This window comes from Pelecanus crispus, chromosome 4 (assembly GCF_030463565.1).
Source record: "Pelecanus crispus isolate bPelCri1 chromosome 4, bPelCri1.pri, whole genome shotgun sequence".
NCBI lineage: Eukaryota > Metazoa > Chordata > Aves > Pelecaniformes > Pelecanidae > Pelecanus > Pelecanus crispus.
The window spans coordinates 15941119-15955881 of record NC_134646.1 but is presented as its reverse complement, the minus strand read 5'-3'; the positions used below and the strand labels follow the sequence as shown (position 1 = coordinate 15955881).

Here is a 14763-nt window from a genome sequence, read left to right as displayed (position 1 = left end):
TAGCATTGTTAAAAAGAGTCAGTAATGCGAGACTACAATGTGACTGATCTAAAGCCTCCCAAAGAGTTATTTTCACAGCTTAATCCCACTCCTGACAGAAATAATCTTTGCAAAAGTAGTCTTTGAGAGTTAATAGGGAGCCGGTGTGCTAAGACACAGGCTGTGACCCTTGAATTAGCCTCCAGCCTCTTGGAACACGTATGCCAGTCAAGTCTGGGAGGGTGGACCATTGTGGTTCATGCGATGCGCCTCTGTCTCTCTCATCTGCAGGTGAAAAAGCAGGCTGGCTTTGTCCTGAGGTGATATAAATATACTTAAGCAATGACCTTAGGGAATTACAGTTGTGTTTTGCAAACTATACGTAGTATTGAGGATACTTTTTCTGTGACACAGGGGGGAACATGTTAAAGAAGCAGCTATTTCGACTGAACTGGGCTTGGATTTCACTGGAGAAAGAGAACTACGTCGCAGATGAGAACTCCAGATTTCTGGAGGTGACCATCAGACGCAGAGGATATCTGCGAGAAACCTCTTTTATCAGTAAGTAAATCTTTAATGTTTGAAGCTTCTTGCACCAGAAAAAGCAGCTGTTAAGGAGCTGTTCCATAGTTGCTGGTTCCTCTGCTTACATAATCAATGTCAAATAATGAGAATAACAATGGTATAGATTTTTGTTGCCTAGACAGACATGGCTACGTGTTTCATTTTCCACTGCTGCCACCCAGAAATCTAAGTGAGTATGTGTATTAGTAGATGTAAGAACAAATCAATAAAATGAACTTCTGCTGTTTGCCCAGTGTCTTTTTCCTGAAGTCACTCGTCAGAGAACAAAGCAGAAATTGGGATACTCTGTTTATTTTGACAGGAGGATACATTTTGTAACACATTAACTTTAGCTGTAAGCAAGCAAATCAGTTCTTGAAGTAGCTGGCCTCTGCTTTCAGAACCAAGTTGTGGAGAAGTTAGTTACAACTCCTCACTTCACAAGGGTGGTGTTATGCTGGCCTTTGAGCTATGAGAAAATCTGAAAGCTACAAGAAATTCTCAAAGGGTCGTCTGCTAGCAGAGGTGGCAAGTGTAGAGCAGACTGAAGTTACGAGTGTGCTATCATGGGATAGCAGAATACCCAATTGTGACAGCTCTGCAAAGTAAATAGGAATCATAGAAATCCTTGCACCAATGAAGCGACTCAAAGCGCTGAGCAGAAAGGTCTTTTTCTCCCTGATTTAAAAACAAAAAGAAAAAAAGTTTTAAAGTTTTAGGGTTTTTATCATTTAAATCCACGTATGACAATATTTGCTTTGCGCAACACAAATACATTGGGCTATTATCTGAGTATTAATTAAATCAGGCATTTAAAACCTAAGCAGCTGTGGGACAGGAAAACTGTGGGAATTTAGGAATTAAATAACTTAGGAATGATTTCATATTTCACACCCTTCTGAAGCTCTTTGCTAGCCATCAGATTCTCCAGCAAACAGGTAGGCCATTGACTTGAAAGGGATTAGTCATCCTCAACTGAGGAGGTAAAGTGACTCGTAATTGCTGGTGTTGAACCTTAACAAAAAGATGCTCATATATTTGAACTAATGCTGGATTGAAACCCAAAGGCAGTAATGAATTTCGAAACCCCATGGTGAGTTACAGATCTTCGCTTCGTTACACCCACAGTTGGATTCTCCCAGTATGTGTGCACCTTTGATTAAAACAAACAAGAAACCCAGCTATAAAAATATGCAGGCTAAAAAATGTGTAAGAACTCTTTGTATTTAAAAAGTCTTTTCTTGAGTGCCTTTCTATGATAGATTTTTATGTATGATACAGTCTCACTTAAAAAAAAAAATTTTTTTTTAAAAAGTTTGTGCTGCATTAAGTAGCAAAAGCTAAATGAATCCTTATGTCAGTTGTAGCATCCTACATGTGAGTTTCCAATACAGCATGTTCACATTACTGGATATTGTTTTGCTCTTTCAAAACATTCATGGTTTATCACCATTTTATGAACTCATGCTGCAGCAAAAGCCATCTGATCTGAATAACAAACAAAACCTACTTTGAGTTAAATCCTCATCTGCTGCTTAACTTTGAACTAAATGGATTCATCTCTAGCCCTAGAACCTCTATGCAACTGCCCTCTGTGTTTTTTATTAAGATGAGAATGTGCAGTCTTTTAAACCTGTACAATGAAAAGCTTCTGCTTTGATAATACCCCAGCAGAGGGGATGGATACGTGACTAGGTATTGCAGTTTTGAGTTACACAAGGAAGAAGAAATGGGGGTGGGAGAGAAGGAGCAAATTTGCATAGTGTGGTGGACCCAGCAAACCCTGAGAACATTGCTCTGTTGCACTAAGCTGTAATTCCATGTCAAATGTCCAGTTATTTACTGACCTGGCTAGGAGTGCATCTGCAGAGGCAAGACTTGGACAGATAGCAAAAGTCTTTATGGCTTGTTTAGTGCATAGGTAAAAGTGATAAAAGAACTTCAAAGATCTTAAATGTGTATAAGTACAGCACAGATACAGAGCAGTAACAGAAACTGTAAGCACAAAGTATTAAACATATAATGATTAATTTCTCTTTGAAACAGATGAGTGGTGGGGTTGGGTTTTGGTTCGTCTTTTTTTTTATGTGGGTGACTAAATTATACCTTCAATGAAGCCTTGAACACCTTAATTGACATAAATAAATGTCTTAACAGGCTGATATATCTTTTCTGAAGGCATAACTGGAAAACTTCCAGTTCCACAGATTTTTATATAGATGGGAAGACTGGCCCTGTTAAACAGTTCTGCTCAGGGATATTTGATAAATAACCTCATGCCTTTGTTGATGCTTGTATAGGTTTTAAGTGCCCAGCAGGTGAAGTCAATCGAGTTTTTAATGCAAAAATAATTCTTTATGCACACAAATGTTGGCAGGACCCTACCTTAATTACCTATTTTTTTTATGAGCTATGCAACAATGTTAGAGAAAGTGAGATATAGCCATACTTATTTTTTTCTGAAGGTCACTAACTGCCAGATTAGCATTTTAAAACTATTTTTTGTGGTGGTTGTTTTAATTTTATTAAAATACATGGAGAATAATTCCTCTGATTTTTTTTTTTTTTTTTTTTTAATGCTGGTATTGGAATCAAAGATGGTACAGCAGTAAAGGATAAAGACTTGAAGGGGAAACCTCAGAAACAGGTCCAGTTCGATCCAGGGCAAGCTTTGGCTACCTGGAGAGTGAGGATATTTGCAGACAATAAATATGAGGCATCTGAAACATTCCAGATTGCTCTGTCTGATCTGGTTATGGCTGCCCTTGAATTCCAGCAATAGCAGTGGTTGAAATCGTGGATCCTGGTGATGGTACGTATCACTTCTCATTTCCTCAGAATTTGTGATTAGGTGCAGTATTGTTCACTTGTGGGTCTGGTGAGTAGCCGTATACCTCATCTGTCTTTGCTCATTGTGGTTCAGCCCTGTCTTAAAGCTTTACCACGCTGAACAAGGAATTTGTATTTCTTATTAAATCTCTTCCCTGGCTAAATTCATACTCTGTATATAACGTTATACAGGTGTTCAGCCTTGGTCCCTGTTGTGGTTTAGACCCAGCCAGCAACTCAGCATCACACAGCCGCTTGCTCACCCTCCCTACCCCAATGGGATGGGGGAGAGAATTGGAGGAGTAAGAGTGACAAACACTCCTGGGTTGAGATAAGAACAGTTTAATAATTGAAATAAAGTAAAATAGTAATGATAATAATAACAATATAATAATGATAATAACAATAATAATATACAAAGCAAGTGATGCACAATGCAATTGCTCACCACCCGCCGACCGATACCCAGCCAGTTCCCAAGCAGCCATTGCTACTCCCTGGCCACCCCCCCCAGTTTATATACTGAGCATGATGTCATATGGTATGGAATAGCCCTCTGGCCAGTTTGGGGCAGCTGTCCCGGCTGTGCCCCCTCCCAATTTCTTGTGCACCTGGCAGAGCATGGGAAGCTGAAAAGTCCTTGACTAGCATAAGCAGTACTTAACACACTGATGTTTTAGGTGTTGCTATCAACATTATTCTCATACTAAATCCAAACCGCAGCACTATGCCTGCTACTAGGAAGAAAATTAACTCTATCCCAGCTGAAACCAGGACAGTCCCCCCTTCTTTCATCATATTTTTCTTCAGTATCTACAGTGTACATTCCTCAGCTGGAATATAGAGTAGAGGAAGATATAGGTGAACTGCTGATTCCTGTTAGAAGATCTGGAGATATCAGTCAAGAACTGATGGTCATTTGTTCTACACACCAAGGTATGTTATCTAGCTAAGTAACAGATTATTCAGCCTAATGTTCACTTTTAGGTAAGTAAGAGAGCAAATGCAGTTGTTGTTAGTCAGCAAGTATTGCCAGTAACTTCAGTAGCTGGGACGAGTGATGTTTGCACTCAAATTATGTGTGTCTAGTTCTCTGCTTAAAGAGTGTTTTGAAACCCAGAATGTAAGAGAGTGTGTGTGTGCACACACACATATATATATGTATACATGTATGTACACATCCATATATGTGTGTATATATATGTATACATATATGTATACCTTTTTTCGGAGGCTTTTTTTTTTCTGCAGCTTTTCCTGCTGAAGAGGAAATGCCTGTCTCTGCAGTGGTTGTTTAGAGGGGAAAAAAGGATTCTTGTGGTCTTAAGCCCTGTACCTCTCCTGTTGTTGAGGATCTGACTGACCTTTGTTATGCTCTGAATGAGAACTGAGGTCCCCAGTGTGGAGTTTTTCCTGTTGTCAGTGTTTTGCTTTTTGACTACGTAGCTGGAAGAAGCCAAGTCAGGGCTTCAGATGATTCAGCAAGAACTAGTATTTCAAAATTGACAGACTACAGGCATCGAGTATCACTTTTTGTTTAAACACAGCTAACACGGAAGGCTGCATGAAGCAATGATCTGTCTTAATGCTTTTTATCTCATTTGTGAAGCTGTGTTATCAAAGAAGGCGATGTATGGATTTGGTCGTGAACCAGAGAGAAGAGATGTAGATTTAGAACTAAACCATTTCTAAAATCAAATGAGGTTTTGGTTAGGTTAGAGGATAGCTATAAAGTTCAGATCACAAGCCTGTCTTCACTAGATTTTCAGAGATGGGTGAATGTAAGTTGGTGGTGGTGCACTGCCTTTCAGCAGGGTGATAGTCACTCAAATACTATAGTTAATACAGAGAGGTAATTGATAATATGATTTTTTCTTCAACTCATTTGAATCTTAAGTTTTCCAAATATCGTTCTTGACTACAAAATAAGCCTGCTATAAACCGAAAAAAGGAGATGGCAGAGGAGAGAAAATATTAGGTATTGTAAAAATACTAGAATATATTAGATAACTCTTAATCAAAACCAAAATGTGCATTCAAAAATAGATTTAATAAAGATAAGGTAATGGGCATTTATAAATAAAACCAGGCTTAAGATAGAGGTTAGCATTTATCCTAAGCAGTGAAATATGAAAGTTTTGATTGAAAAAAAATGGTTTTCATAGAGAAGTCCTCTATCAGCTAGTCATGGCTTGAGATACCAGCATTCTGTATGCTTCATGGACAGGAAAGTGGGGAATCATCCAGTTCTGTGACTTATTTAAATTTCTGGTTCAGAAAATCCTTTTAATGTCTTTTGTCTCTATTTTACCCTTACCTGTAAGAGTCAGCCTGAGTGGTTGGTAGGAATCTTCAGAGTGTCAGGCATTCAGAGGTCATTTGTCCTTAACAGAATTTTCCCCTCTTTTGTTGTGTTGAGGCACAGAAAATCTTACATCATAATTGCTTAAATTATAACTACATCATAAGTGCTTAAATACCTACAGGTGTTAGACTACATCAGTGCAGGCAATGGAGTTTTTGTCAATAGCAAGGGTAAGACCGTTTGACAGTGTAGAGAAGTGTGCAGCTATGACCACATACAGATATATACAGTATGAATGTGTTCCTTGCTATAGCAAGCAACACAGGAAATATTGTTCCCGCTTTTTCTGAATAGAAGTAATTTGGGAATGATTACTTTGCTCTTTTGTTCACCCATGATGAGAATGTGTGAACACTCCCTGACATACATATAAAAGCAAATACCTAGTGCTAAATTTATTTACAGCATTTCACATCTCACAATGATCAAATAGAAAGAAAGCAGGTTATTGCTTGGTATTGGTATTGCTTAACATTAGTAAGATTTGAAGTGACAAATATATTTCTTGTCAACAATTTTAAAAAAAACAAAAAAAAGAAGAAACTTTGGAGAGAAAAGGCTTGAGTTTCTCAGGCCAAAGAAAGCTATATGTAAATGCCACAACTTTAATGTTAATCACTTCGGTGCTGCCTCATCTTAGTGAAAGTTGAAGAATTAGTTATATTAAGTGGTCTGAGACATTTTCACTCGCATTAAGCTTTACAGCAAGAAGGAAAACCACTTAAAGTGTCATCAAGGAAAGCAGTCAGGTATGTGGTCAGAGTTTCTGTTAGTGGAATTACTGCTTTTTTAATATTTATACAGAGTGGTTCACAAAGTATATAACGTATTTCAGAAAAAACATTTTATCAGTAAAGATGTCACCATAATGTGAGAAAAATACCAGGCATTCAAACTTTATTAAATTCTCTTAGTCACTATTCCCATTTTGAAAGTCTGATACCACAGCACAGGCAGGAATGGAAATTATTTTATCTTGCTGGCTGTTCTGTTGGCATGTCTCATAGGAGCTTCATAAAACTTGTAAGATCACTGGTATTCATGGTGCTATGTGTGTGTGAGGATGGAGGAGAAAGCAGTTTCTTGGTTTTGTTGTTTCAGTGTTTGAGGTTTCTTACATATATTCTGCTTAGGTCTGCCTCTCTGAAGGGCCCTACCTTGCTGCATTTTTAAATAAATGGTTCTGTATAATGGCTGGAATATTAAGTACACATTACAGTGACTTTTTTTCTGTGAAATGCATCAACATTTTTAGTATTAGTTCTGTACACTGACCTGTTTTCATCTCAGATTACAACTGTAGAAACTGATCCCTATTTAGCATCTGAAGGATTCAAATTTCCACCATCTCTGCTCAGGTTGTGATATGGTTTGTGCATTATACGGAGGAAGGCATTGCTCAAAGCTTAAAGTATGGTTTGAGAGGCATATGCCCAGGGATTCCTTAAAGAGAAAACAGACTTCATAAAGAAGAGAGTCCTAAAATTTTGTTGTCAATGGCAAAAGGAGAGGCCTGCCACAGGCTGCCTCAAGTGAAGATCCATAGCTCCTCACAGAGTCATATTACATGCACATAAAACCCAGAAATAACTCATTATTAGGTCTCAAGAGTCTTCAGAGTCACGAGTTTCATACAGCTTAGTACATGAAAAAGCTTAAAACTTAAATATCTCTAAAACTAATTATTAGTCCACATTCCCATAGCATCATAGTAACATTTAAATAAAGGAAAGTGTTAGTGCAAGAATTAAAAAGAAAAAGAAACAGCAAGTTAATAGTCAAGACATAATGTCTATCCTTTGATCTAGGGTCTCTCCAAGCCAGAGAACAATGCATGTTTTGTAGTAGACCCTTGATCCTAAACCAGTAAGCTCCGAGTTGTGTATCATTTTCCTGTAATGTGGGCGCCTGGGAGCAGCTGTCCATGTCTAGCTGAACAAAGGATCTGGTTGTCCAGTAAACGGCTTTGAAGAAATAGGTACAAAAAGCTTGTGGTTTTCTAAGAAAGTGGAAATCCACGTTAGCTCTTTACTTGTGTGTGTAAGTGGCATCACAGGTAGAACAGGTTTCAGGACCACAGCTTAAAAAAAAAAACCCCAAACCCAAGAAAACAGAAAATTGGCTGGCTTTCCAGGCCAAACTAACAGTTAGCTATTATTTTATGAAGGAAAATTGATTTTAAATTAATAGTTTACGGCATTTCATGATTAAAATTACTATTGTTTACTGAAGATTACCAGTTAGCTCAGATGCTGTTCTGCTTTCTTAGTCAAATGTTCAGTAATTAATGTGATGATTTCTTACTGATCATCATTAAAGGGAAAGAAAAGAACAATGTAAATACATGAATGACCTTACTTTGGGGTCCATAATAAGATTGGATTGTGTTTCAGAGACAAGTGATTCATTTGCTGTAACAATTGAGTCATAACTGTCATCTTCCTTGAGGGCTGGACCTGTATGTTTAATAGCCCATTGACTGATGTTTATTATCCTTAGTATTTTGGGGACAGTAGGTGTCTCTAGATTGGACACTCAGAGACTCTGAAGACACAGAAAATGCTGTTGAATATTTCACTGGTCACAGTATCCAAGGAACAATTCTCTCTTGTACTATATTTACGTGGGAAGCACGTTCATCTGAAAGATTGAAAACAAAATTATAGATGCTTATTTTTTTAATCTTATTTTCATCTGCTTGTGTTGGAAATGGACAAAAGTATTTGCTCACTCGGTATTTTTCATTGATAATACAATAAGATTGAGAAACTGTGGATCCTTGCAGCAAGCGTTTCAAGTTCTCTCAGCAGGAGAATTATAAAAAGCTTAGCACAATTTAAGATGATAAATTATGGTGAGTGTAAGAGAAATAATATGACTAATTATTGCATTTCCTTAAGCCATATTTCAGAAGAAAAAGCTTGTTATCAAAAGGAGCAGCACTGACATCTGAAGTTATAATGTTACAGTCCATATAGTTGTAGACACAGTATGCACATTCAAGGGTGAAAAAAAGTTACTCTCCCAGTTAAGGAGGCTGATATTTAAAGGCCAATTCAAGGCAGTTATCATGGACTGCAATAAGTTGAACTATCTGATCAAAACTGCCTAAAAAAACTTCAAAAGAATTTACAACCTGTACTTGAAAATCCATTAAGCTGTGCCTAAGGGAAATTGATGGACTTTTGATATTTGAAAGCAGTTTCCTGTAGAAATAGAGAAAATTAACCAGTCTAATTTTTAAACTGAATCTAGGATCTTGGACAGTTCTTTCAGAGGGGAAGAAGGAATGGGAAAGGATAGGCAATATTATATTACAAATATTTTAATTTTTTTTTAAATAGAAACAATAATTTTCTTTTAGTTACAAAGATTCTTGATTACTCTTGCCAGAGTAAATAATTCACAGTGATCATCTTTATGAACTGTAGGCAAAATTGTAACAGTTTTTGTCAAGTTGTATTTTTTCAAATGATTTTTCCACTCTTGGTGGAGGACCTCAATGATTTTTCTGCCCACTCAGTTGAAGTAGGATCCTGATCCCAGTGACACCAATGTAACCTGGAGTGTTGCCATTGCCTTGTGAAGAATTACTCTTTCTGTGCTTTACACAAGTTGGTTAAACAGAACTGTAACAACTTATAGGCCATCATTAGTCACTTGATAATCCATTAGCTGTGGCAAACAGGCGTGTAACGTTGGATATTTAGACTCCTACTCTTCTCCCCACTCCCTTCTTCCCCATGTGGGGAAGACTTCAATAGTAAAAACTGCATAGCTGGTGGGAAGGGAATGTGATGATCTTCAAACTCTTAACCTGTCATGGCAGGGGGGAAAATGCCAAAACTGGCAAATAACTGATCATTAAAACTGCTGATTGGAGGGGTGAGAGGAAGGTGGGGAGAAAAATTTGTGTTGGGGTACTGCTTTAGGCAAAGCAAAATTTTCTTTGAAAACAGTGTGAAGTATTTAATTGACATAGAATGAGACATTCAGTTTGACTTTCAGTCATGATACTCTTTTTTCTTAAAACACAAAAATACTTCAAGAATTGAAAAAGAATTTTTCAAGAAGAAAGCCAACACCTTCAATCCCCCAAAGGCTGCAATTTTTAGCTAGAAGTCCTGCAGTCCTGATGAATAGATCTGTCCTTCAAAAAAAACACGTTTTCAAAGAGCTTTGTGTTTTGTTAAGCTACTTAACCCATCATTAAGTGTCTGGTTTCATTCTCTAACCTTTCTTTTGAGTTTTACCTGCAAAAGCTTTGCTTTGTCAGACATCCTGCTGGGCTGTCTAAGGAAGAAATTGTTTCAGCCCATGTAAAGGTAATCAAAGGTAATCAAAAGGTTGAAAATAAATATTAATGCAGTCCTGCTTGGAACACTCCTACCTTCCTTAATACTGTGTGCTGAAGACCTCATCTGCTTCTGCAGCAAGTCTTCGTGATTATCAGGGTTTGCTCTGGTGGTAAAGTAACGTGAAGGTCCATTGTTCAGTAGCTCAAGAAAATTACAGTAAGTATCCAAAGGTGCCTGCGAGCTGGAGTGGCAATGTTTATATAGGTATGGGCCAGATGGTGTTCTGATGTTTTTATATACACATGGAGGAAGCAGATAGTGCCTCTAGGCAAATATAAAATTCTCAATTAGCTGAGCAGTGCTGTCTGTCCCTGTTGAGAAAAGAACTTATCTAGATATTCTCCCCCATTTGCAAAAGAATGTTTATTTAGGTTTGGGAAGGTGAGGTCCAGAATGTAAAAAATTATTACTAGGATGAGGCACTTTTCTTATTGAGTTGCTTCACTTTATATAGAAAAACTTGTGTATTTTTCTGTGCTCTACTTTGTCCCTTCTGTAAAACTGGCTTTAAGCTCAGTAATAAACTGAGCTCTGGAAAACACCAGGTAGCCAAAAATTAAAAACTCTTCACAGACTATGGTGTTTTACTCTAGGCTTCCATTTTCTCAGCTGTGGGAGACAGCAATCATGACTTCTGAAGCTTTTCAGAGTTCTTTGAATTTCCCCAAGAGGTACAGCAGAAATGCGGCATATTAGATAAGTGCCAGGCTTTTGTGAAACTGCAGTGGTTCTACAGAAGATTATACTGGCTGTTGTGCTAAAATAATGTTGCTGTGGCATTGGAGAGACTCTCTACATTGTGTTAATACAGATTAGTAGTAATATGCAACATGGGAAAAATGTGTCAGGCTCTGTTAATACCGATAGCAAGATAAAGCCTACTATTTTTTAGGTGACAAAAGTAAAGGAGGCCATGCATTGAATTTAGCAGACTCTATCCATTACTTAGTAAAAGTAGCAGGTATATTGTGTCTCCAGTGTGCGCTTCTTCATTCTTCTTGATGGGTATTCAGAAAGGCAGCTAAATTGGCTCTAGTTTGAGACAGTCTTGTGGTGTTTGATCTCTTATGCTAAATAACAGTCTGCTTAAACCCAATTTAATATTGACCTTTTCCATGACCCGGATTGTGCAACTTTTTGTATTCCCTGTGAAATAACTATTCTGCCTTGGCTTGCTTAACAAAAATATAATGGAAGAACTATCCCATGTCTTATGTCTGTGTTACGCTACATAGTCACAATTTTTGAAATGGCTGTTTTACTTAAGATGGTAAGGTAAACAGCCAGTTGTGGAAAATCTCTGTCAGCTGCAGATAAGATCAAAAATATATAGATATAACACTTTATTTACTTAATTCAAGGAGTGTTTGGTTTGTTTTTTGAAGGATTAAAAAGTTGGGTCCACTTCTGTTAAAGCCTAGTTACGAGATTTGGAAAAAAATTCTTTTCAATATATCTTTTCCTAGTTTCAAGTATTTAAGAGTTTTGCACACAGAAATAATACGGTTGTATATGAAATGCCTAGGTACACAATATTTGATTAAGGAAAGCACAAAACCTGTGCAAGAATTGTAGTTCTTCATGATGCACAGAGCCAACCAGGGAGGTCAGCTTTTATGCAGGTAAGTGTTCCTTGCTTCTAATCCAGAGGCTGCATAATGATGTGTAAAAGAAAAAGGCACAGTTGTTTTTAGGTATCTAAACTTGAACATACTGTGACAAAGAAGGGAAAGAATTGCTGTCATTAAAAGCGACAAGTAGAACATTTAAAAAGGGATAGGGAGGAACGCTCTGGTCAAAAAGAATGCAAAATTCTGGAAATAGGGAGAACCTCAGTGAAACAAGGGGGACACAAACAGAAGGAAGAAGTGAAGTCATTATATATCTTCCAGTTTAGATTTAATAGTCTCATACACACACAAAAAGTGTCATTCTAGGTGTTTTCACCTGCACTCAGTCTGCCTGAATCTTTTGGGGATGAGACAGCATGATTTTCAAGCTCAGTGATCTAGCCTAGTGCAAGACACTTTTTCTTAGGGTACAGCTGGAATTATGCTGGGACAGACATCTGCTCCTTTAAAGATAAATAGCTAAGTAAGACCTCGTGTGCATAGTCCAGAGTTGAGCAAAAGGGTTAAATTGCTGTGGACATCAGGTCTGTGGTGTGTTGTTGAGGCTGTAGCCTGTTACTCTGCAGTTTAAGGGATCTTAAACAAGTGTTAATTGTGCTGATGGCATGAAGAGTAAATGATGATCCACATATGGTTTTGTGTGTGTTGCACCGTATGTTCGTTGTTCCCAAATTTATCTGCATGTGACAAAAATCTAAATTAAATTTTCTCCAGGATGGCAATAGAAACAGCTGCAAACAGGTTTCACAAATGTACAAGCGAATGTTAACATATAGTAGTAACTGACCATACATGTCTTGTTGCTTCCGGAACAGCTGGAGTTGATTATGTGGGCATCAGCCATAACCTGGATTTTATACCAGGAGTCAATATGCAAGTGCTTCGAGTGATCATCCTTGATGATTTGGGCCAGCCTATTCTGGAAGGTCTGGAGAAGTTTGAACTACTTCACTGCATGCCCACAAACACAGTGCTTGGAAAGCCTAGCAAAACTACTGTCTTTATCAATGACACTGTCACTGACTGTAAGTATAAAGGGGGTGGGGAGAGCTTTTCCAAGGCTTTTTCCTTTTAGTGTTTTAAGTGCACTTAGAAGGTGGAAGAGCTCTTTTGGCAGTAGCATAAATTACTATGTATATAAGTGCTGTGATATATCATTTACCCCAAGTACATTATAAAGATTAACAGCTGTGTGCTACAACTGAAGTTGGAACATAGGGCTACCTATAGTGCAGGTTCTTTACTCCAGCTTGTTTTCTTTCTCATTATGTGCTTGAAGATACTGTTTTGGACAAGTTAACGTAATAGTGGAACTCTGCCATGAGCTAAAATTACGGTTTTTTCATGCCTGGTGCATTAAGGCTATTTCTTTGAATGAATATTCATTTTGACGGTAGAGGAGCCATAGGGATTAAACTTTTTTCCCCCTAGTAGTTATTTGAACACCAAAGATTGTAGGGAGATAAGTTTTTCAAATAATTGTGCAGGTTGCTATTGCATGAAGCTGTGACTGTGTTGTCTCCTCTAGGGGAGCATTAAGGGGAAAAAGAAAGGTAAGTGTAAAACTTCAAAAGTAAACAACACTCAATACAGTGCCGTTTACACATTCTCCAGCACTTGCTAAATAAACTGAGCTGACTCTCAGCAGTCAGGTTTCTACAAATTCACTGCACTCCAAAGATTTAAAGAAGCTATATTGTTTCAGAAAGCTCATTCTCAACCAGAACTCTGAAGAGCAGTTACAGTTTCACTCTGAAATATTCACTTGTTGAAGTCAGTGCAAAGTCTGATACTGACTTCAGTGGAAACGGAATTGTGGTCATCACCCTTTTTGCCCTTGTGGTATCATGCACCTACTTCCTCTCTGCATCGAAGGTAAAAGAGACTGCTTTAGAGAAAATAATCCCACAGTTCTGAAGTGGCTCAAATGCTGGTTTTAAAAAAAAAAAAAAAAAAATCACCAAGTCTTAGCTACGGTGAGAAGACTGGTGACAGAATTAGTACTAAGTTGGCAATTAGTTACTGTAGACCAGGAAAGTACTTGGATTCATCTAGATTCAAAATATGTGTTTAAAAAGCATGTGTAAATCTGAACCTTCTTCAGTTTATTGTAAAAGGTTAGCAAATAAAATGCTAAGTTAAAGAAAATGACTTTTTTTTTTTTTTTTTTTAAATCAAGGAATGTGGTTAATATTTTCTGTCCACATGTGAGGGTCCTTTTCAACTTGCGTAACATGTTCTATTGTCAGTACCCAAAGTCCAGTTCAAAGAACCAAGGTATGTGGCAGATGAAAAAGATGAACAGCTGGTGGCCTTCATTTACTGAAGCGGTGACATTAACCATAAATCCACAGTGTATTGCTATGCTCGCCAGGGTTCTGGCCAAGTTATGATGGACTACAAGGAGAGGCTGAATACAGATGATTCTGTAGTGGTGTTTCTTCCAGGTAAGCTTTTCCCACTGGAATTTGAAAATAATGTGTTACTTTTGTCTGACAAGTAATCTGATGGTAAATAAGAGCTAGACCTCCAGGACATTCTGGGAATTGTTATGCCAGTCGAGCTTCTGTGGATGAAGAAGGTGGCACAGGACTATTTAACAAATAGATCTGTGACTATGACAGCAGCACTTTCAAAGGTTTTTGTGGCTGAAGTTGGACCGTAAAGAACTCAGTGATATTGAATGTCCTCTGCTACGCTTTTGAGCATAGCACTTCTCATGAGAATAAGCAGGAATAATACCAACGCAGTGCCTTCAGCAGAGGAGAATCAGAACAGCAGGTTCCTTGCCATGGAACACCTTGATGAACACTGCGAGGGATGCTGCTTAGTTCCCATTGTGGCGGAGTCATGGGATTTTTTTCTTAGCAGAGATTGACTCAAACACAACAAAAAAATGAAATGTGCCACTCAGCACTAGTCTCTGCTTCCATGTTCTTGAGATTCTCTTTTCTGTGGCAAGTCTGAGAAAGGGGGGGGGGGGTGTTTTGTTTTGTTTTTATCCTGGTCTTTTGTACTCCTGTGAAGATAATGTCTT

At 37.9% G+C, this 14763-nt stretch overlaps 1 protein-coding gene across 1 annotated transcript in view; it reads left to right on the top strand.

Moving 5' to 3' along the window:
• FREM3 (FRAS1 related extracellular matrix 3) overlaps window positions 1-14763 on the top strand; it is a 113049-nt gene that overhangs the window by 80977 nt on the left and 17309 nt on the right. Inside the window, 6 exon segments of the mRNA XM_075709437.1 lie at window positions 394-540; window positions 3126-3311; window positions 3314-3355; window positions 4183-4308; window positions 12542-12751; window positions 13976-14173. Of these exon segments, the coding sequence (XP_075565552.1) occupies window positions 394-540; window positions 3126-3311; window positions 3314-3355; window positions 4183-4308; window positions 12542-12751; window positions 13976-14173 (909 nt within the window).